We start from the raw sequence: 22,308 nt of genomic DNA on the forward strand, positions 1-22,308 counted from the left end.
AATCATGCCGATCCGATTGATTGTTGCGGAGTCTGCTCGTCGCCGTTCGTCCACTCTACATGCCCGCGGGTTGTAGTGTTGTAATGGATCTTCAATCCATACGTCCGCAAATCCAACATCCACTGCATGGGGCTATGGCTGCCGCGCACCATGAACCGGTCCATCATCTTCTGCACTAACTGCAAACACCCCTTGGGACGCCGTCGCTGGCTTGGCCCGCTCTCGTACGCGCTGTCATCTAAGTCGTCGTCTGTCTCATCGCCGCTATCCTCCTCGGGCCCTGACATTTCTAGTCCCTTCTGCACGACCATAAACCGAGCGATCTTGATCACCGCCGATAATATCGGCGGGTACTGCTCCGGCCCCTTCCATCCGTCCTCCTTGACGCCCAGCACCGCCAACGCGCACACCAGCGGGCTGTCATACTCTCTACGGGTGATGCGGTGGTTAAGTAATGCAATGCAAAACTCCAAACACGCTTTCTGTATCTTAGACAACTTCTTAGGCTCGGGGCCTTCTCCCTGACCTGGCTCTTCCTCAGCTACCTCTATCGCCTCGTCTATGTCGTCCATCATCTCCTCGTCCAGCTCTTCTCTCTCTTCGTCCATATCCTCGGCTTCATCTTCTTCGTCTCCCTCTATGCTCCGCTTTGCCTGTTCGATTAACACCTCCCATGCCTCTCGCTGCCGGCGCGTAAACCGATACTTGGGGCTCTTCCACCCGTGCTCTTTCTGTGTGCGTGCAAAAAACATTAACATCTGCTGCCACGGTCGTGTGTGCTTGACAATGGCGTTCTTGTCCATATACGGCTGTAACGGCTGGAACCGGGTTTGGTGCATCTCTGTGCGAATTGCCTCCAACCGTATAAACACGCCAATCCGGTCAATAATGGATGCCTGGCTGAACCGCGCCAATCCATCCATGGCTGCCCAAATCGCTGCTTCCACCGGCTCGGCCTGCTGCTCCTGCCTGGCATCTGGCTCTGCCACGGGCTCCTCGATGCACGCTAACAAATCCGGCCTCTCCATGCCCACTAGGTACGGCAACCACTGCGTCCGCTCCAGCCATGGGTTCACCTCGTCGCGCTCGCCCTCCTGGATCGTCGTCTGCGCCCGCTTCTCGATGTCTGCCCACGCCTTGGCCATCTGCTCGCCCACTCGCGCCCATGCTGCTGCCCCGTCTACGGGCACGATTTCGGGGCCTTCTCCATCCTGGCTGGGTGCCTGGACCTCAAAGTACTGCGATCCATGCCGGCTGCTGAATAATCGCTGGCAATGGACCAGCCGGTACCCCTTATCCATATGTGCCTGCACGCTCTTCTGCCTGGTTCGACTTGGCCGCCCTCGCTTCTTCCCTGCTGACCATCCTTGATGGTCCTTACGCCAATGCTTTCGTATAGCCTCCTTACTTCTTGCTACATAATAGCAGCAGCTGGAGTCAAATTGGCATAACATCCCGTCTGTATACACTGGCAATTGCCGCACAGGCTTTGGAGCACCAGTCGGCACCTCGAGCTCACTAGGGTACTGGACTAACCCAGCCCAGCTGCGAACCTGCTGTCCAACTGCCTCAGCCTCCTTGTAACTAACCTTATGCTGCTTCTGTAGATGGCCCTCAATCTGATCTGGCCATACTGCATATCTGCACTCTCTGCATGCCGCTACGCTGTGCTCAGGCACATGCTCGAAATACTGGCACTCGATGCTAGGTTTAGACATGTTGAAATATCGACGCCTACCTGTTCTACTCGGCTTCTTATATACACGCGCTGTTGATCGCTCTCTCGGTGCTTACTCCGGCGGCGCGCGCGCGGCGGGGTGCCGAGCCTCGCGACCTCCTGACCCCCCAGACGCGTAACCCTAACCAAGAACACCAAACCCTAAGCTCCTGAACCACATAGTCTGCTGCGCTGTAAATTCGTCAGATTGTGCGTCTACGTATGCTGAGTTATATGTCTAAATTTGGAGTAATTTCGACTATAGACTAAAAATGGGATGTACTCCTGAAGTTTAATGGGATAAACCCCTGGTTCTAGTATATACCCGCCATACGCGTACTTCTCAGCACTAACAAAAAAATGGTATATTATAACGTACCATTGAGCGCCCTGGGTTAGAAATAGATTCCGACTACTCCCAAGCCGTGCAGCCGCGTGGTTGTGGAGATACAAGGAGTCTAGTACCCCAAACGCGACGCGTCCGAACTTTCAGAAGCAAACGCACAGACCAAGCCAAGAAACAACAACAACAAGACAACAGAGAGGCTAAAATGGCCCCAGATAGCGACACTATCGTAGTCCAGCTACCAGAAGACCTCCGGACCTCAAGCACACTGGACGACGAAATGGAGACCGACGAAAGGCACCAAGACAACCCAACAACACCCATCGAGCAGACCACCCAAGAAACACCAAGGTTAATTATTCAGCCACCACTAAATAAAAGACCAGCGGCATTCTCCCCAGAGATAACTACAAGAGAGAGAAACCCATTCCAGAACAGCCAAGAAAAGAAACCAAGAGCAAAGGACTCAACCCAAGCAATCTTCTGGGCAAGGGACCTAATTCTACAAGCATCTACTATGGCCGAATCCCATCTATCCCAAAACAAACTACTACAACTACTGGACGTCTTTAGAGACTTTACGGAACTAGGCAGGGTTACGCAGCAAATGACTGAGAAGTTTACAGCACAGCTTGCGTACCAGACTGCAACGCTTACAAGCGCCTCCCAACAAGCTACAAAGACACTAAAGAAAGCTGTTAATGCCGCAACTGGACCACAAAACCCAAACAACCAAGAAAAACCAAACAACCAGAACACCCAGAACATCCAAAACACCCAAAACACCCAAAACACCCAACAAAACAAGACATCATACGCTAGCGTAGCCGCCCAGAACAACGGAAACACATGGACTACAGTGTCTACAAAAAAGAAGACAAACAAAAAGCCAGCAAGCTACTACCAAGCAGTCCTTACGCTTACCCAGCCTACGTCTCACACACCACTCCAGATTAGAGACCTAATCAACGAAGAGTTCACAAAGGGCGGCATCAAAGACCCAGTAGTGAAGGAAGTAACAACAAGTAGAAAGAACAATATTATTCTAACAACCACTCCAACCTACTCAGGAGAATACCTAGTCCAACACAAGCATATATGGCATCAAAAGTTTGAGCTAAAGAATGTACAACTACTAGAATCATGGACGAAAGTAGTAGTACATAATGTGCCAACAGAATGGGAGGGAGCAGAGACACTAGAGATACTCCACACAGAAATCCCAGCATACAACAACGGACTACAAATTACTGGCAACCCATACTGGATATCAAGAGAATGGCAAAACAAGAAGAACAGCTCTATTGTAATAGCATTCAAAACAGCCGAAGACGCAGCCAGACTTGGTGGTAGAATTACAATCCTTGGACAAACTCTCTTCACCGAAAAGTTTAAGCCTATAGCAGCATCTACCCAATGCCTAAACTGCCAACAATTTGGCCACCCAGCCACTAGATGCCGAAACCAACCAGCATGCAATTTGTGCGGAGAAGAACATGCAACTACAACACACAAATGCTCGGTGTGTAATACAAAAGGAAAACCCTGCAACCATACACTCCCCCACTGTAGTAACTGCAAAGAGCCCCACTTTGCAAACAGCAAAGAGTGCGAACTCTACCAAGCAGTAACAAAGAGCATCCCCGCAGGATTTTAATGTTGAACAACATTAGGATCCTCCAAGTCAATCTCAACAAGAGCATTACAGCGACTGAGTCTACACTGCAACTTGCAGTTGAACTTAAAGCTGATATAATTGCAATTCAAGAGCCATGGCTAACTACCAACGACAACTACGCAACAGCAAGATCCATAAATCACACTGCGTTTATCCAGATCTTACCAGTAACAAACCTACCCGTCCGCCCTAGGGTTCTATTTTATATATCTAGAACACTAGAAGCAGAGACATTCACCCAAAACGACTTCAAAATAGACCCAGACGCAATGGCTATTACAATAAAAGGTTCTAATTTCCAATTTAACCTATTTAACGTATACAACCAAACAAACGCCGAAGGGGAAAAAACACTGCCCAGAGCTATACTTAACACTAAGCTTCCGCCAAGTTCTATTTTAGTACTAGATAGCAACGAGCACCATCCATTGTGGGACCCGCTATGCCCAACGACGAGCCAAGGAGCACAGCCATTTATTGACTGGATTGAAGAACAAGATCTAGAGCTCCTAAACACACCAGGAGTAGGCACATTCTTCAGACCACACCTATCTAGAGAAACAGTCCTAGACCTCTCACTTGTCACTCCAGACTTGGCTAGCAAAGCTACGGACTGGCAGACTATACCTGAAACTGGATCAGATCACTACGGCCTCCTATTCTCCATCCAAACAAACGCAGACCTTGTAGAAAACCCGACAAACCAACCCAGATTTAATACTGCAAAGGCTAACTGGGACACCTTCAACAAAGAACTAGAAACGGCAATCCAAAACAGTCAAACCTTGCAAGATATGGACCAGATCAGTGATCCAAGAAAGGCAGACTTAATGGACCTCCTCCTCGGCAACAATACAGAGCTAGAGCAACAGCTAGAAGAGATTGGTAAAGCAATAACTCAAGCAATCCAAACTGCAGCAAACAAAGCTATCCCTATCACTAGACTTGGTCCAAAACCAAAAGCTTGGTGGAACAAAGAGCTGACAAAGCTACGACAAGACACTTCCCACTATAGAAGGATTTTTAAAGAAAAGCTCGAAACTACTGCGATACACGACGCCTACCTAGAGAAAAGAGACTTCCTACGTGCACGAAACACCTACAACAAGGCAATCAAAGACGCTAAAAGGAAACACTGGAATGAATTCCTAGAGAAGGAAGACCCGCAGTCAATCTACAAAGCCATGGCATATACAAAGGATAACAAAGTCGAAAGAATTCCACCTATACAAGGAGAAACATCATTCGACAAGAAATGCCAAGCGTTCCGCAACACGCTATTCCCACCACCGCCCATAACCGAAGCGCCCACATTCACCAACTACCAGGAAAAGAGATGGGATTGGCCAGCACTATCCACGACTGAACTAGAACGAGCATGCTCAAGTCAAGTCAAAAGTAGCACCCCAGGACCAGATGCAATAACACAAGACATAATCACAGCCGCGTACAAAGCTCAACCGCAAACAATGTTTAGAGCTTTCTCACTCCTATTCAACTATGGATACCACCCAAAATGCTGGAAACAAAGCTACAGGAGCTGTTCTTAAAAAGGCATCAAAACCAGACTATTCAATCCCAAAAGCCTACAGAGTTATCACTCTATTAAGCTGTTTAGGAAAGATTAACGAGAGGATCACCGCAAGTAGGCTGAGCAATCTAGCAGAAATCACAGAGCTACTACACCCAACCCAAATTGGGGGTAGACTCAAGAAATCTGCAATAGATGCAGCTATGCTACTCATCGACCAAATTCAGCACCAGAAACAGAAAGGCCAAATAACATCAACTATCTTCCTAGACGTAAAGGGAGCATTTGACCACGTCTCACACAATCAATTCCTGCGAACGCTTAAGAAGCTAGGCCTTCCAATTAGTCTTATCGCTTGGACAAAATCCTTCTTCTCAAACAGATCGCTAAGACTCTCCTTCGACAATAAGACACAAGAATTCTCCGAGATAATAGCTGGGATACCTCAAGGCAGCCCAGTGTCTCCAATCTTCTTTCTTATCTACACCAGAGACCTCTTCCCAGGACTACAAAGCTTCAACCTATCCTATATTGACGACCTATCTCTATCGACATCCTCAACATCGCTAAAGAAAAATGTCAAAATACTAGAACAGCAAGTCCGCCTACTATCTCACCGAGGGAAAAACTTAGCGATTATGTTCGATATAGCTAAGACAGAGCTCATCCACTTTACCGCCAAGAAAGAGAGAAAAGAGAGAAGCCTACAGCTTCCAGACAACACCATTGTAGAACCGAAAGACACAATCAAATGGCTAGGTATCCACATAGACAATAGACTGTCCTTCAAGGAACATATTGCTACACGCGTAAGCCAAGCAAGGAAAGCATTCTATAGACTAGGGAGACTAGCCAACATCGAAAGAGGACTCTCCCCAAAAGCAGTACGACAACTATACCTAGCATGCGTCACAAGCGTTGCAGACTACGGATCACAAATATACTGGAAGAACCAAAGCTACGCCACTAGCCTCCTACAATCACTGCACAACCTGGCGTGTAGAAAGATAATTGGAGTGTTTAGAACGTCACCATCCCTACCAACAAGCATTGAATCCGGACTTACGTCACCTGCAATTAGACTCAACACCAACAACCGAAAGTATGCGTCTAGAGCACACCAGCTATCCAGCAACCACCCAATCCAGAAAGCAATTACAAGGATCACAAATACAGACAAAGCTAGCTACAAAAAGCCAAACCAGCATAGACAACTATACACTATTGTTAAGTCAATCCCAGAGAGAGACAACAATAGCGTAGAAAAGATAATCCCATATAGGTTCAGACCATGGGAAAGTCTTAACTACAAGGTTACTGTATCAAAAAAGAGCAAAGAGGAAGAGGCAATTGCACACACGGATTATATCCTATCAAGGAGCGGAGATAACTTCACCGCAATCTACTCAGATGCCTCACAACACGACAAGGGAATAGGGATCGGCGTAGGTGTAGTAGCGTACAGCTCCACCCACGAAGAAACCTTTTCTCAAAAGACAAACATTGGATGCTCCCAACTAGTCTACAACGGTGAACTAGAGGGGATAGCACAGGCATTTGAACACGCGGCTACAGTGGCACAAGAAGGCCAAGAGATCTACGTATACGCAGACAACCAAGCAGCAATCCATAGGCTTAACAACCTATCGGACAACCCGGGACAACAGTGGCTACTAAGATGCATCAGAGCTGCAAAGAGAATAACGACAAAGAAAGCATCGATCCACCTGCAGTGGGCCCCAGGACATAACGACGTCAAGGGCAACGAAAAAGCCGACACGCTAGCAAAGGAAGCAGCTAAAGAGAGACCAACAACATCGACCACAGCGAGCCTAGCCTACTTAGGCACAGAAATCAACAAAATACAAAAAACAGAACAACTGATGGAGTACAAGAGGTATACCGACAGGCCCACCAAAAACAGAAGCTCCTACTCAAGGATCTTCAAGCTCAACACACATACAACAATCAAAGTCCCGAAGGGAACACCAAGAGAAATCTCGAGCGCGTTCTACTCACTCAAGCTAGGACATGGATACTTCAACTCCTACCTTAAGAGATTCAACAAGAGAGACTGCAATCTATGTATATGCTACAAACCACAAACACCACAGCATCTACTTCTAGATTGCAAACAGTACAAAACACATCGAAATACACTCAAAGAAGCAATACCACACAGACCCATCACCCTCCCACTCCTCCTCCAAACAAAGACAGGCATCAAAGCTACTCTAGCCTTTATTGCAAGTACTAGGATTGGCACGAGAAAATGGCACCTTGGGCAAACCACCGAACAGACAGACACTGTATAAAACTACAAAAACAATATTTCCTTATCTAAAAGAGCCCGCTGCTACATCTCTTTCTATTCACCACACTGCTCTTTAGCACCCGCGCCAATGGAAGACTAGCTCTGAAATTGGAGTACGCAAAACACCACCCAAATTGTACAAGACCCATAGAAACTCCACAACGACCATCATACATAGAACGGCTTAGCCAAAGTCCTACATAGTCACCGACTGATACAGGACTCTAATGGAAATATAATAATAATAATAATATCCCTATGCTACTCTATTCTTGCTTCCCTATACTAATCCTAACAACCTTACTATAAATACCCTCGAAACTAACAATCTTTTATATCTGCTGTCTAATCTCCTCCGTATCTATTATCTTCTTATTGCTTGTATACACACGTTATACCATTCGCTATACTAAACACAACCTAAATACTTCTTCAACTATCTCCTTTGCCTACTGCCTCTTAGTTCTCTAATACTATTGTATCTTGTGTCGGCTCTGTCCTTCGCCTACCGCCGTCTATATACCGCATCGCATTATCTACTACCCTATATACCTCTATCACTATTCTGCGTCGGTAAACTTAAACTCTACCTACTGTATGTGTGAACGGTCTGTAGGGACTGTATTCCAGCTACCTAGTCCAGATGCTATTTACAGTCAAGATGAAGAAAGAAGGTAAGACGCAAGCGGCGAGCCTGCTTTGTTTGGGTTGGCGCACGGCCCTCACGTTGCCGGGGAAGCGACTAGGCTAGCAGCCTAGTCATGTGACTCGAGGCTCAGCCCGTTACATTACCCCCCTCCTTTCCCTTTAGCGCGTAGTTTTCTCCATTTCCTCCAAGCGTCAGTCTTTAGTACGTTACTCACAGGTTCCCATGTCGGTTCAGTATAGTCCACCCACTTCACATATGCCTCCTTGATTTCTTTCCCTCCCTGCCTTGTTGTGCGTTCGCCCAGAATACGTTCAACCAGCCATAGCTCGTCTCCATCTACAAGTATAGGCCCTGGCTGAGTGTCTCCAACCTTCTGCGATGGGAGAGAGTCGTTAGGCGCGTAGCGAAGCAGTGTAACGGGCTGAGCCCTAAGTCACATGACTAGGCTGCGAGCCTAGTCGCTTCCCCGGCAACGAGAGGGCCGTGCGCCAACCCAAACAAAGCGGGCTCGCCGCTCGCGTCTTACCTTCTTTCTTCATCTTGACTGTAAATAGCATCTGGACTAGGTAGCTGGAATACAGTTCCTACAGACCGTTCACATACAGTCAAGATCAAGAAGAACACGCAGAACACGCAGAACACGCAGAACACGCAGAACACGCAGAACACGCAGAACACGCAGCAACCAAGGCACCGTTATAATGAGCTCCCCCGGGGATACTAACATGACGACGAACGATTCGAACCAGCTGTTACAGTCGCTACTACAGAGACTTGAAGACATGAGCACTAGGATGGAGAGGCTGGAAGCATCATCGCACGAGCCACCTCAAACGCCTGGTCACAATACAGACGCCACCACTGATCCGACGCCAACCTCCGAGACTTCGAACACATCTGTGCCTATAATCCCAAAGCCGCGGCACAGCTTACCCCACCCGCCTACGTTTGGTGGAAACAAATCACAATGGCGAGGATGGAAGCTAGAGATGGAGGGCAAGATCGAAGAAGACGCGCAAGCTATTGGAAGCCTAAAAGCTCAGCTACGCTACGTCTACATGCGTCTTGATGGGGCAGCGAAAACCAACGTTACAACATACTACGAGATACAAGTTAAAGAAGAATCGCCAAACCCTTTCAAGCTGCTTGACCGCCTTGAACTCCTCTACGGCGAACGAAATCGGAAGGAGAAAGCCATTCAGAACCTCTACTCTATACGCCAGAAGGACGACGAGACGTTTATTTCCTTCTATCCACGGTTTGAGAAAGAGATGGCCAACGCTGACGCAGAAAGCTGGCCTGAGCATACGAAGATATCCTACTTACGAAATGCATTAAGTGGTAGGATAAAGGATAGGCTTGTTGGTACATCAGGGACAGAAACAAGCACATACGCAAGGTTCGCTCAGAAGTGTGTAGATCTTAGCAACGACATGGAGTTGTTCGGCCAATGGACGAAAACAACCCGTCGTTACGGTAGCCGAACTGCTGAAAATGCACCAACCTATGAACCACCAGCAAAATCGAATAATGCCACTCTCACAGCAGTTTCCCCTGAAGACATGATGGAATGGGAACCTACGCAGCCTACAACTACCCAAGTGAACGCTGTCGGCCTCCGCGGCAAGATCAACATGAATGGATATCCATCTAGGCGTCCTGAGGACCGAGAACTTATTGGAAAACGAGCAAAATGGGTCAACCAAGAGGAAATCGATGCTCGACGCCAGGAACGACGCTGTCTTCGATGCGGCCGCAACAATTGCCGAATAGCTACATGCCCGTTGGCAGCCGCTCTACGACCAACTCACGTTAGCGTCAAGACAGCAAAGAGTACTGTGGTCACCAAGGCAGCTGTAGAGGAGGAAGATCCAGAAGACTCCGAAGCAGAGCAATAGGAACACGCGGCAGCTCAGAAAGAATGGAAGGAGACTGGAAAGCAAAAGATGGATAGCGATCCCTTTGTAGTGGACGTTAGACTTAATGGAACTGACTTTGTCACTGGACTTGTTGACTCAGGTTGCCTTTGCTATTCCGCCATCAATGAACAACTCTTTCGATCTCTGAGACTGCCATCAATCAAGATAGCCCCGCGTCAGCTGGAGGAAGCAGCTGGGAAGAACGCAGAACCAAGTACTGTCCTAGATACAGTTACTTACGCCTCGATAGACATAGACGGCCACCAGCAGAAACGCGTCTTCTTCTACGTTGTACCTGGCCTGACTTACGACGTGATTCTGGGAAAGCCCTGGTTAGAGGATGCCGACGTCACAATTTCGGCCAAACAAGGCTGCCTGGATATCGGCGCATCAAACATCCGCGCATGGAACCACAAGAAAGCGTCATACAAGCCACCACCAATGAAGGCTACTCAGGTGATGGCTTCCGCATTCATGGCGGAGGTGAGAAGAAGCCGTAGGAAGAACAAAGGAGACGGTATTGCGCTCGACACTGGACTGTTCGCTGTTTCCATCGCCGACATTGAGAAAGCTTTGAAACCGCGCAAACGATCCGATCCGAAGACGAAGCTCCCACCCCAGTACCACCAATGGCTGAAGGCTTTCGACCATTTCCTAGCTGAGAAACTTCCCCCGCATCGTAAAGGCGTTGATCTCCACATTGAGATTGAAAAGGATCAAGACGGAAACGAGAAGACCATTCCATGGGGTCCGCTCTACGGCATGAGCCGAGAAGAGTTACTAGTGCTTAGGAAAACTCTCACCGAGCTGTTAGACAAGGATTTTATCCGCGCTAGTAACTCTCCCGCAGCCGCACCCGTCCTGATGGTTAAAAAGCCAGGAGGGGGCATCCGATTTTGCGTTGACTACCGAGGCTTGAACAACATCACCAGGAAGGACCGTTACCCTCTGCCTCTATTCACAGAAACACTGAGAAATGTGGCCAAAGCTAAATGGTTCACAAAACTTGACGTTATCGCAGCCTTCCACAAGATCCGTGTGGCCAAAGGAGAGGAATGGAAGACAGCTTTCCGAACAAGATACGGCCTATTCGAATGGCGGGTTGCTCCCTTCGGACTAACAGGAGCACCAGCCGCATTTCAACGCTACGTAAATAGTGTTCTGCAGGATTACCTTGACGACTTTGTTTCAGCCTACGTTGACGACATCTTGATCTACTCGTCAGGATCGCTTCAGGATCACAGAGAGAAGGTTGGAAAGGTTCTTCAACGCCTCATAGACGCTGGACTGCAGATTGATATCGACAAGTGCGAGTTCGAGACTAAACGAGTTAAATACCTCGGGTACATTGTGGAAGCAGAAGTGGGTATTCGAGTTGACCCTGAAAAGATTATCGCAATCCGCGAATGGGCTACACCAACGTCAGTTAAGGCTATCCGAGCATTTATTGGTTTTGCCAACTTCTACCGAGTTTTTATACCGAACTTCTCGGACATTGCTGAACCGCTCATCAACCTAACTAAGAAAGAGATGGTTTTTCATTGGGACGAGGCTTGCAATCAAGCATTTGAAACGATTAAGGAACTTCTCATTACAGCACCAATACTCGGCCATTTTGATCCAGAGAAGGACACCTTAGTAGAAGCCGACTCCTCAGGACATGCAACTGGCGGCCTATTGCTGCAGAAGGACAAGAACAACAACTGGCAACCCGTTGCTTACTACTCAAAGAAGCACTCACCAACAGAGGCCAATTATCCAATTCATGACAAGGAGCTTCTAGCTATTGTTCGTTGCTTAGAAGCATGGGCTCCTGAACTACGTATGGTTAGGAAGTTTACAGTTCTGACGGACCACAAGAACCTCCAATACTTCTACCGCGAACGACAGCTGTCTGAAAGACAAGTACGTTGGTCAGAGTTTCTCTCACGATTCGACTTCTCCCTGGAATGGAAACCTGGAAAGACTATGGGAAAACCCGACGCCCTATCACGACGAGAACAAGACCTACCCGCCAACTATGACGATGAACGAATACGGTCTCGATTTATCCGTCTCTTCCAGAGCAAGCACTTGCGGAGTGTTCAAATCCAGTCTCTATCGTCTGAGGAGATTGACTTCACAAAAGAGATACGCATGTTTGAGGACCAGGAGATGCAGAATCTGTGGCACCGAAGCCGCCAAGAAGATAAGCTTTATCAGGAGCTTACTACACTAGTAGCAAATAAGGAGAGGAACCTCCCTACTAAGCTTCAGAAGGAGAAGTTAGTGAGTATAGCAGAATGCACCCTAGACGAGAGAGGCTTGTTACGATTTCGAGACCGGACATGGATCCCTCACTGCGAACCACTCCGCACGCGAATCATTCAAAATATTCACGACTCGCATATTACTGGCCACCCCGGACGAGATCTTACCTACTCAATCTTATCAAGGCAGTTCTTCTGGTCAGGTGCAGCAAGCGACGTGCGACGCTTTGTCCGTAACTGCGAGATTTGCGGAAGGAATACGATATGGAGAGAAACAAAGAAGGGCCTCCTTAAACCATTACCGATCCCAGAACGTATATGGGGGGAACTTTCAATCGATTTCATTACCGACTTGCCGCCATCTGGACGGGATAACGCAACGAACTGTATGGTGGTCACTGATCGGCTGACAAAGGGAATTGAACTAGAAGGTATGCACGATATCTCGGCACAAGCCGTAGCACAACGACTTTTCGAACGGCATTATCCTATTCACGGTATTCCAACGGCAATTACGAGCGATAGAGGACCACAATTCGTTAGCGATCTTTGGAAGCATTTCTGTAAGCTCCTTAGCGTTGAGCAACGCCTGTCGACTGCCTACCATCCGCAAACCGATGGTGCAACAGAACGAATGAATCAAGAGATTGAAAAGATGATTCGAATCTGGGCCACGTACACGCAAGAAAACTGGCTGGCACTTTTACCTGTCGTTATGGGAGCAATCAACAACCGCGAGGCCTCATCCACTGGCCTAAGCCCCTTCTATTTCATGCACGGATATCACAATGAACCCATTCAGCTAGTAGAGGATCGAACTATTCAGTAGACTCCGCAACAATCAATTCAATCCGGTCACTCTCCTAGACCCACTTACCTATCTAGGTAGGGCTTAAACTCCTATAGGTAACTACTAGGCTTAAAGCGGTAATCAATCAATCCAATCTGAACCTTCTAGGACCCACTTAATTGATTGTTGCGGACTGTGCTATTCAGGACCGACCAAAGAAAGATGGCGAAGCACTAGCAGAAGGCTTCCTCAAAAGACTCCAAGATGCAACAGAGTGGGCCCAAGCCGCGATCGCGATGACACAAGAGAAACAGCAGCATCAGGCTAATAAGACAAGAACAGCAGCGCCCCAATACAAGGAGGGAGACTGGGTGTTTCTAAACCTTAGAAACGTGAAGACAACACGACCTTCCAAGAAGCTAGACTGGTTGCATGGAAAGTATAAAGTCTTGAAGCAGGTCAACTCCCACTCTTATAAGCTTGACGTTCCGGGAAAAATCCATCCTGTCTTTCACGTAGACCTGCTTCGCTACGCGCCTGACGACTCTTTCCCATCGCAGAAGGTTGGAGACACTCAGCCAGGGCCTATACTTATAGATGGAGACGAGTTATGGCTGGTTGAGCGTATTCTGGGCGAACGGACAATAGGGCAAGGAGGGAAAGGAATCAAGGAGGCATATGTGAAGTGGGTGGACTATACTGAACCGACATGGGAACCAGTGAGCAACGTACTAAAGACTGACGCTTGGAAGAAATGGAAAAAACTACACGCTAAAGGGAAAGGAGGGGGGTAATGTAACGGGCTGAGCCCTAAGTCACATGACTAGGCTGCGAGCCTAGTCGCTTCCCCGGCAACGAGAGGGCCGTGCGCCAACCCAAACAAAGCGGGCTCGCCGCTCGCGTCTTACCTTCTTTCTTCATCTTGACTGTAAATAGCATCTGGACTAGGTAGCTGGAATACAGTTCCTACAGACCGTTCACAAGCAGGTCTACGTGGAAGACAGGATGGATCTTCCCCGGAACGTCAAGTTGATAAGAGTGGGAGTTGACCTGCCTCAAGACTTTGTACTTTCCATGCAACCAGTCTAGCTTCTTGGAAGGTCGTGTTGTCTTCACGTTTCTAAGGTTCAAAAACACCCAGTCTCCCTCCTTGTATTGGGGCGCTGCTGTTCTTGTCTTGTTAGCTTGATGTTGCTGTTTCTCTTGTGTTATCGCGATCGCAGCTTGGGCCCACTCTGTTGCGTCTTGGAGTCTTTTAAGGAAGCCTTCTGCCAGTGCTTCGCCGTCTCTCTTTGGTCGGTCCTGAATAGTAGACTCCGCAACAATCAATTCAATCCGGTCACTCTCCTAGACCCACTTACCTATCTAGGTAGGGCTTAAACTCCTATAGGTAACTACTAGGCTTAAAGCGGTAATCAATCAATCCAATCTGAACCTTCTAGGACCCACTTAATTGATTGTTGCGGACTGTGCTGAATAGTTCGATCCTCTACCAGCTGAATGGGTTCATTGTGATATCCGTGCATAAAATAGAAGGGGCTTAGGCCAGTAGATGAGGCCTCGCGATTGTTGATTGCTCCCATAACGATAGGTAAAAGTGCTAGCCAATTTTCTTGCGTGTAGGTGGCCCAGATTCGAATCATCTTCTCAATCTCTTGGTTCATTCGCTCTGTTGCACCATCGGTTTGCGGATGATAGGCAGTCGACAGCACAGATGTCAATGAGCAAGCTGAGCGAGCTCAGCCAATTGGCTTGCTCAGCCAATTGAGCGGAGGCCAGCAGCTCGCTCGGCTCGCTCGGATTGGCTGAAACAGGGCTGTCAGCTCGCTCGGCTTGATGGGCTCAGTCCCGATTAGGAAAGTTATATAGAAACCTTGGTGTTGAGTTTCTCAGCTAATATCCCACTTATGTACACCGTATTTCGCGTCCATCTCCTCATCGCTGATAGCCTCCTTTACAGGCACCTCACCACTGCCAAATCCAGCTCTTATCCATCGTCGATCGCACTGTATTGCTGCTAGAAGTTGCGGAGAAATGCTGCGCCGACGGGGCTCGAGGAGGTCACCCAGCTCGCTGAATAAGCGCTCACACTCACAGCTTGAGCCTGGGATTGATAGCATGTCGATAGCAAATTTGCTAAGGCTGGGGTAGCGATCGCGGAGTCCTACCCAGTATTTTATAGGGTCGACGCCCTCGCTAGCGATCGGTTCGCTGCGTTTCCAAGCCTCATATTCATCCTCCTCGTTCTCCGTAAGCCCTGCAGGCTCAATAAAGCTGTTGATAGCGTCGTCTATATCATTGTGCCTGACTTTGGGGCGTAAGCGCGACTTCGGTAAGCTTTTGTACTCCGCCCACAAATGTTGAAACTTGCGGTTGCTGCTCTCTAGCCAATCAGGCTTATCCGCCCACGCTGCGTCAAGGTAGCTTTTGTAGCGAGGATGAAGGATTGTAGCAGCATAGTAAGCTGGCGAGAGGTCGAGCTTGTTGTAGTACTCGCGGGCTTTAACTAGGGCAGCGCGGAGGTTGATAGCAAGGTGGTCTTCGGGTGACTCTGTATGCTCATCGTGAATGACGTCTTCATAGCTTTGCAAGCGGTCCTCATAGACTCCAAGTAAGTATTCAAATACTGGAATAACCTCAGCGATTGCTCCAAAAGCACCGCTTTTGCCGCGGCCTTCAAGCCGTTTTGTAGCTTGTTTCAGTGGCCTGAGCCAGTGATCGGAATGGTCTGGTCTGGTCTGGTCTGAGGGTACAGACCAGACCAGACCAGGTGCTTACATAAGGACCGGTCCGACCAGACCGGTCCGACCAACAAGACCGCCAAGAATGAGGCTGAAGCAAAGAAGGAAGCCGAGGAAATGTGTTTTACTACTGACTGTCAATCTAGTCGTCTTCGTTCTCACTATCCTCGATATCGCTGTTCCCCTCAGCTTGGGGCTTTCCATACCAGGCCCGGAGACACTCGCACGCTTCTATAATATCTGCCTTCAGCCTACCACGGCGATCGACGATAGTAAGCTTCGCGCTACTAAAAAGACGTTCGCATTCATCCGACATAGGCGAGATCGCAAACATGTCTAGAGCGAAGCGAGCGAGATCTCGTTGGGAGTCGTAGCGAGATAGCCAGTACGCAATAGCCTCATTGCAACCTGCCTCTTCGTTATGAAGCCGGTCAGTAGAGATGTATTGTTCATACAAATCAGTTGTAGAAACTGGAGCGTCTATTCGAATGCGCTTATGTTCCCGCTGGCGATCAAATGCTGGGTCAGGATCTCTCTCCTTCCTGGCTGGTGGTGGCAGCATCTCGACAGGGTACCTTCCCTTATACTCTGTCTCCCAGAGATGCTTCACCGCTAATTGTGCGTTTTCAAACCACCTCTTCTTCTCTTCGTCGCCATGAAGAACCCACTCTTGCCTGAACCATCCCCACTTGCGATATGGATCAAGGATTTGAGCCGCATAATATGCCGGTGGAAGGTCAGTATCTTCAGGGAATCGATTTTGCCAATTCAGCTGCTGATTGTTATAGTACTCAACGCACTTTAACCAAGCAGCATCAGCGCAGCCTTGAAGGTACTTCCATGTAAAGTTGTTATCGTCCTCAGTGTGGATGTCGTGGTAGTGATCCTTCGTCTCGCTTATCTCCCGGAGAAGGCAGTCCAAAGTTGAAAACCAGTCCGCAAGTGACGTCTTCTTACCTTCAGAAAGCAAAGTTGCAGCATAGAAGTCTTTGAGAGCGAGTTCAATCTTTTCAAGCTCAAACCAGTGCTGTCCATCAAGCTTAAAGTTCGCGATCCCTACGGAGCCCTTTCCAGGTACATGACGAGCCGAGAAGAGCTCTAAACGTTCTCGAACATTTAATGCACGTGTAATCGAATAAAACCATGAGTTCCAGCGGGTCGAGTTGTTCTGGATAAGCTCAAGCCCGTCGAATTGCGAAAGATCTCCGCCGATAATAATTGTAGCAAACTCCTCACGCCGTTGTGGAGTAAGCCTGATGTATCGCACCAGGTTGTGAAGACGACCCAAACATCCGAACTTCTTCCAGAGCTCTTCCACCTTCGTATAGTCGCCACGTTGATGATGCTTCTCCAGCTTCGCAAGATACTTCTCACAGTTTCGCCCCATAAGGAACGCCTGGCAACAGAGGTTGATGACATGGCCCAAGCAACGCAGCCGGCGATGACGACGTTGTTTTGACTTCATCCATGGGCAGAGATCCTTGAGTATAAACTCAACAGCGGTATCATTTGCCGAGGCATTATCCAGCATAAAGTATCCAATCTGATCTCCGCTAATGTCGTATTCTTCCAGCAATTCAAGGACCACCGATCCAAGATTCTCTCCAGTATGTTCGCCGTATATACGTCGCATACCTAAAGCGGTAACACGTCGCATGCCGGTAGTATCAATCCACATAGCGACGACGCCTAGGATAGCGTAAGGGTTTGGTGAAGTCCAGAGATCAAAGGAGATAGAGATCCTACTCCGTGAATGGTGTAGGTCCTCCCTAAGCTGTTGCTTCTTCGATATGAATGCATTCATTACCCAGCTTCGGATAGTCTTCGCAGCCTTCGGGAGGTGGTTGAGTAGTGCCGGATTTAAAAAGAGGAGTAGTTCACGAAAGTACTGGTTCTCTAATTGAAAGAAGGCGATATGGCAGTACACAATCCAACGAATTAGAAGCTCTTTAAACTTCTCTACTGACTCCTTCTAGAAAAAGGTGCTGGAAGCAGCCCCATCCTTTTGCTGGTCGATTATAGACTTCCGTACAGAACCCTTTCGCTTGATGCCACTCTGGGGATCAATCTGGTGCTTCTGTTCCAGGTGATTCCGGATCCTAGAAGTGCCATTGATGACAAACAACTCTTGCTTGCTCTTCCCAACCCTGCACTCATGGCAGTAATACACCTCTTTCTTATCGCTATCTCGAATGTATTGGACAGACTCCGCAACAATCAATCGATCGACATGATTGATTCCTATATAGGTTAAAGAATTACTTCATTAGGCAGCCTTTAACCTAGATAGGAATCAATCATGCCGATCTGATTGATTGTTGCGGAGTCTGGTATTGGAGTCCGTACTTCCAGATGTGTGATGTACCTTGACGGAAATCCTTCCTTGCAATTATTGCACGTTTCACGTACGTGATACCGCCCTGCACGAACTCATCTGGAGATTCGTGATATTGAATAGGAGTGGGTGATAGTATAGGGGTGGGTGATGACGTGGGGATAGGAGATGGAGTAAGAGACGTTAAATCTAGTCTTATAATATTCGATGGGGACGGTGAGGTTGGTGTTGAAGGCTCCATAACAATAGTATATAAGTAGGTTGTTAAGGACTTGATTGTTCTATGTAAGTAGAAGACTTACCTTGATCTTAATGACTCATATTGTGCTAAATTTTCTGGCTAGATTAGTCTAAGATCTAGTCACGTGGACCTATTTATAGCCGGACCGGTCCGATCATCTAGACCGGTCCGACCACGGTCTCAAAAAATCGCCAGACCAGACCAAGTCTTGGCGGTCTAGACCAGACCAAGACCAAGTCAGACCAGACCATTCCGATCACTGGCCTGAGCACATCAATATACTCAGCAATCACCTGCCAGTCATGGGCATTGATCCCATCAGACCTCATCCAATCCGGCGCTGCAGGCAGCTTGTTGTTACGACTTCGGGCGTACGCGTCTTCAGTTTCAATCTTCTGAATATGGTAGTTGGCGTACCCATTAACCGCTAATTGCAACTCAACAGCGCGCTCAAAACACGAAACGTAAGAGTTCCAGCGAGTAACAACTGGCTTGACGGGCTCCTTGATTTTGTGCTGTTCTGTTGGCGCGTTGACAGGCTGGTCCCTAATAGCGAGCTTCTGATACTTCTCAAAAAGAGCGTACTGTTGTGGTGTTTTGATGTAGTTGATAACCGCGAGAAGCACTCCTAATGGTCCATCGCCTCGCCAAGTAGCCATGTTCTCAGCTTCGTTCACGCGCTCAGTCTCCTCGTTGTCGTAGGACTCTTTCTCCTCACCCCAGAGTAGCATCTGGCCAATGAGATTAAGCGTATGAGGACCGCAGCGAAGGCGACGCTCGGTAGCGCTGAAGCCCATCTGCAAGGCGAGAGTGTTGATCGTGGTGTTGTTGTTATGTGCGTTGTCGAGGACGAAGTAACCGAGCTTGCCCACAGTGATTTCGAACTGCTTGAATATTGCCATCACGACCTCAGCCATGGCCTCGCCGGTGTGGGCACCTGTCAGTTGTGGGAGCGCAATAGGCAAGTCCCTGAGCTCGCCAGAGCTATCAACGTAGTGGGCGACGATACCTAAGTAACCGCGCTTGCCACCTTTTGTCGTCCATCCGTCAAAGCTTATATGGACTTTGCTCATTGATTCTGAAAGGCTTGCGACAACCTTTGGTAACAGGTAGTTGTACAGGCGTATAACGTATCGTGAGACGCTGTTATGAGATGCCCACAGGGCTCGTTCTGCCCACAGTCCGCAACAATCAATTAAGTGGGTCCTAGAAGGTTCAGATTGGATTGATTGATTACCGCTTTAAGCCTAGTAGTTACCTATAGGAGTTTAAGCCCTACCTAGATAGGTAAGTGGGTCTAGGAGAGTGACCGGATTGAATTGATTGTTGCGGAGTCTAGTTCTGCCTCTACGCTAGCTAATTGTATCATATTGCGAAAAGACGATGATTCGAATTGTGAGAGTGGGAGGTTGTTTTCGACGAGCCAGGTGACGGCCGCAAGCCTAAACTCTTGTATATTGAAGTTGGTAAGCTCGTTGGCAACAGCCTGAGAGCAGCCCTTCTGAAGGGCGCGTTCGAGGAGAGTTTCTTTCCGAGGAGCGACGGTAGTGCGCTTACTTGGAGGCTTCAAGCCATGACCTTTCTTGTCTTCTCCGAGATGACGTGCTGGCGCTGATGGAGACTGCGAGACGTCATGTATGCCACGGCCAACAGTAGTGAACTTGTGCTTATAGCAATAGTGGCAGATCCACGTGACTTTTGCGACGTCGCTGCGCAAGGCGATGCGATAGCTAGACTCCGCAACAATCAATTCAATCCGGTCACTCTCCTAGACCCACTTACCTATCTAGGTAGGGCTTAAACTCCTATAGGTAACTACTAGGCTTAAAGCGGTAATCAATCAATCCAATCTGAACCTTCTAGGACCCACTTAATTGATTGTTGCGGACTGTGGCGATAGCTATGGCTGTATACCCAGCTTGCTCGGTTCGAAAGTGATGTGGGCGGCTTGCAGTGCTTTGGGTAGCGACTCCAATTAAAGCCGTCGTATTTGTCCTCTACCCATACGAAACCCTCGTCGACAGCCTCGCTAGCTGCTCCTGAAGCTGCAACAGTGGCATGCTCGCTGCCCTCAGGTGGTGGGATGATTGTCTCTTCGGCGCGCGACTCTCGGAGGGTCGCTTCAAAATTTGGTGCTTGTGGCGCGGCGACGAGAGCTTGACGCGGCGACAGCGGTGGAGGAGGTGGAGATGGTGAGAATGGCCGAGTATCGACTAGCACAGGTTGGCTGGCAGTCCCGCGATGACGCGCTGCGACTCTAGGGCGCTTCGAAGTTGTCGCGATTTCTAGAGCATTAACGCGTGTTCTTTTTGCTGGCATCATAGCAACGGCGAGGTAGATAATAGCTGCAAATAGAGACGCGTTGATGGAGTATAGGTGAGTGTGGTGGGTGATAAGTAGACTCCGCAACAATCAATTCAATCCGGTCACTCTCCTAGACCCACTTACCTATCTAGGTAGGGCTTAAACTCCTATAGGTAACTACTAGGCTTAAAGCGGTAATCAATCAATCCAATCTGAACCTTCTAGGACCCACTTAATTGATTGTTGCGGACTGTGGTGATAAGTAGTAAGTGAAGTGTCGCAGAAGGAGAATATTGTTGCCAGGCCGTTAGCCGGAAATTTAGTAGCTTATTTGCTAGAAATATAGCAAAAAAGAGTGTATTTTATGTTATAACTAGGTTTCGAACTTACGCACTACACCTAAAAATCATCGTGAGATTGCCCCTCCACCAAGTCCTTCAGCCCCAAGTTTCCAACCGCCCCATCTAACCAAGCTAAGCAAGCTGACTGAGCGAGCGCCTATCCCTAAGCTCGCTCGGCTTGCAAGCGCGCATTGCGCGCTCAGCTCATTCGGCTTGGTCAAAACGTCCAAGCCGAGCGAGCTGAGCGAGCCGGCTCGCTCGTTGACAAGTATGCATAGACCTTACCTTCTCGAATATCCCCTTTGCCACAACTGAAGTAGCAGAGGACCTACACTGTGGCTCTAACCACTTTACCTTACTCACCACAATCCCCGCTAGAGGGCGCCAACCTCTAGACCAATTCCACTACAGGGTGCCAACAAGACGCCTGCACCAGTTTAACGCTCTAGTTGAACTTCACCTCCAAGCACACCCAATCAGCCCTATCAACACGAAAGCAGACATTGAGTCATCTATTGCTAGCTTAGAAAGAACCCTATGGGCCGCGCTCAAGGGCGCTGGCACACCAGACAGGGCAAAAGGTCACTCAGCACCATAGTGGACAGAAGATTGCGTAGAAGCCCACAGCTGGCACCGGGCTGCCAGGAACTTAGCAGAACCAGGGACGGTCCCAATCGAAACCAGGGAGTTCCTTGCCGTCGTGCGGAAAGCGAAGAAGGAGTACTGGGCGAACCGGATTAACAATATCACTACAGATGAGGAGTTATATAGCCTGCTAGGTTGGCATAAACTTACCCTAGGACAGCAGGACATCCCACTTATCGTGAACAACCAAACCATCTCAGACCCACTAGAAAAAGCCGAAGCCCTGCGGGTGGAAATCCTGGACCGGTTCAGCGCTGAGGACGACCTGCCGGAGCCAGTATGGCCTACCGAAACACCGGCGGGTACACTGCCATGGGACACCCACATCCCTATGGAAGAAGTCGAGAGAAGCACTATTGGGGTGTCCAGCACCTCGCCAGGCACCGATCGAATCACCGTCCGGCTTCTCAAGACCTGCTGGGCTTAGGTTAGGACCTACATCCGCTCTATCTTTCAGAAGTGCCTTGAGCTCTGCTACTTCCCCACAGCCTGGAAAACGGCCGAAGTC

At 48.7% G+C, this 22,308-nt stretch overlaps 8 protein-coding genes across 8 annotated transcripts; 5 read left to right on the forward strand and 3 right to left on the reverse strand.

Annotated features, from left to right (window-relative positions):
• Positions 1-2: 2 nt before the first annotated feature.
• PtrM4_073940 (uncharacterized protein) lies at positions 3-1,718 on the reverse strand (the record flags this gene model as incomplete). The annotated part of the gene is made up of 1 exon (XM_066106091.1): positions 3-1,718. One exon carries the CDS (start codon positions 1,716-1,718, stop codon positions 3-5), a length of 1,716 nt encoding a protein of 571 aa, XP_065963029.1.
• Positions 1,719-2,268: 550 nt separating this feature from the next.
• Positions 2,269-7,587, forward strand: PtrM4_073950 (uncharacterized protein; the record flags this gene model as incomplete). Its single annotated transcript, XM_066106092.1, has 4 exons — positions 2,269-2,760; positions 2,899-3,545; positions 3,737-5,132; positions 5,185-7,587. The coding sequence occupies 4 exons, from the start codon at positions 2,269-2,271 to the stop codon at positions 7,585-7,587; spliced, it is 4,938 nt and encodes a 1,645-aa protein (XP_065963030.1).
• A 1,373-nt stretch (positions 7,588-8,960) lies between these two features.
• PtrM4_073960 (Retrotrans-gag domain containing protein) lies at positions 8,961-10,133 on the forward strand (the record flags this gene model as incomplete). Its single annotated transcript, XM_066106093.1, has 1 exon — positions 8,961-10,133. One exon carries the CDS (start codon positions 8,961-8,963, stop codon positions 10,131-10,133), a length of 1,173 nt encoding a protein of 390 aa, XP_065963031.1.
• Positions 10,134-10,181: 48 nt separating this feature from the next.
• Positions 10,182-13,232, forward strand: PtrM4_073970 (uncharacterized protein; the record flags this gene model as incomplete). The annotated part of the gene is made up of 1 exon (XM_066106094.1): positions 10,182-13,232. One exon carries the CDS (start codon positions 10,182-10,184, stop codon positions 13,230-13,232), a length of 3,051 nt encoding a protein of 1,016 aa, XP_065963032.1.
• A 257-nt stretch (positions 13,233-13,489) lies between these two features.
• On the forward strand, positions 13,490-13,987 carry PtrM4_073980 (uncharacterized protein; the record flags this gene model as incomplete). The annotated part of the gene is made up of 1 exon (XM_066106095.1): positions 13,490-13,987. One exon carries the CDS (start codon positions 13,490-13,492, stop codon positions 13,985-13,987), a length of 498 nt encoding a protein of 165 aa, XP_065963033.1.
• Positions 13,988-15,082: 1,095 nt separating this feature from the next.
• PtrM4_073990 (Dimer-Tnp-hAT domain containing protein) lies at positions 15,083-18,510 on the reverse strand (the record flags this gene model as incomplete). Its single annotated transcript, XM_066106096.1, has 4 exons — positions 15,083-15,936; positions 16,097-17,906; positions 17,967-18,175; positions 18,300-18,510. The coding sequence occupies 4 exons, from the start codon at positions 18,508-18,510 to the stop codon at positions 15,083-15,085; spliced, it is 3,084 nt and encodes a 1,027-aa protein (XP_065963034.1).
• Positions 18,511-18,766: 256 nt separating this feature from the next.
• Positions 18,767-20,829, reverse strand: PtrM4_074000 (uncharacterized protein; the record flags this gene model as incomplete). Its single annotated transcript, XM_066106097.1, has 4 exons — positions 18,767-18,769; positions 18,804-19,653; positions 19,821-20,245; positions 20,425-20,829. 4 exons carry the CDS (start codon positions 20,827-20,829, stop codon positions 18,767-18,769), a joined length of 1,683 nt encoding a protein of 560 aa, XP_065963035.1.
• Positions 20,830-21,692: 863 nt separating this feature from the next.
• PtrM4_074010 (uncharacterized protein) lies at positions 21,693-22,227 on the forward strand (the record flags this gene model as incomplete). Its single annotated transcript, XM_066106098.1, has 2 exons — positions 21,693-21,768; positions 21,818-22,227. 2 exons carry the CDS (start codon positions 21,693-21,695, stop codon positions 22,225-22,227), a joined length of 486 nt encoding a protein of 161 aa, XP_065963036.1.
• Between the last annotated feature and the right edge of the window lie 81 nt (positions 22,228-22,308).

The sequence above is a fragment of the Pyrenophora tritici-repentis genome, chromosome 3 (assembly GCF_003171515.1).
Source record: "Pyrenophora tritici-repentis strain M4 chromosome 3, whole genome shotgun sequence".
Classification (NCBI taxonomy): Eukaryota; Fungi; Ascomycota; class Dothideomycetes; order Pleosporales; family Pleosporaceae; genus Pyrenophora; species Pyrenophora tritici-repentis.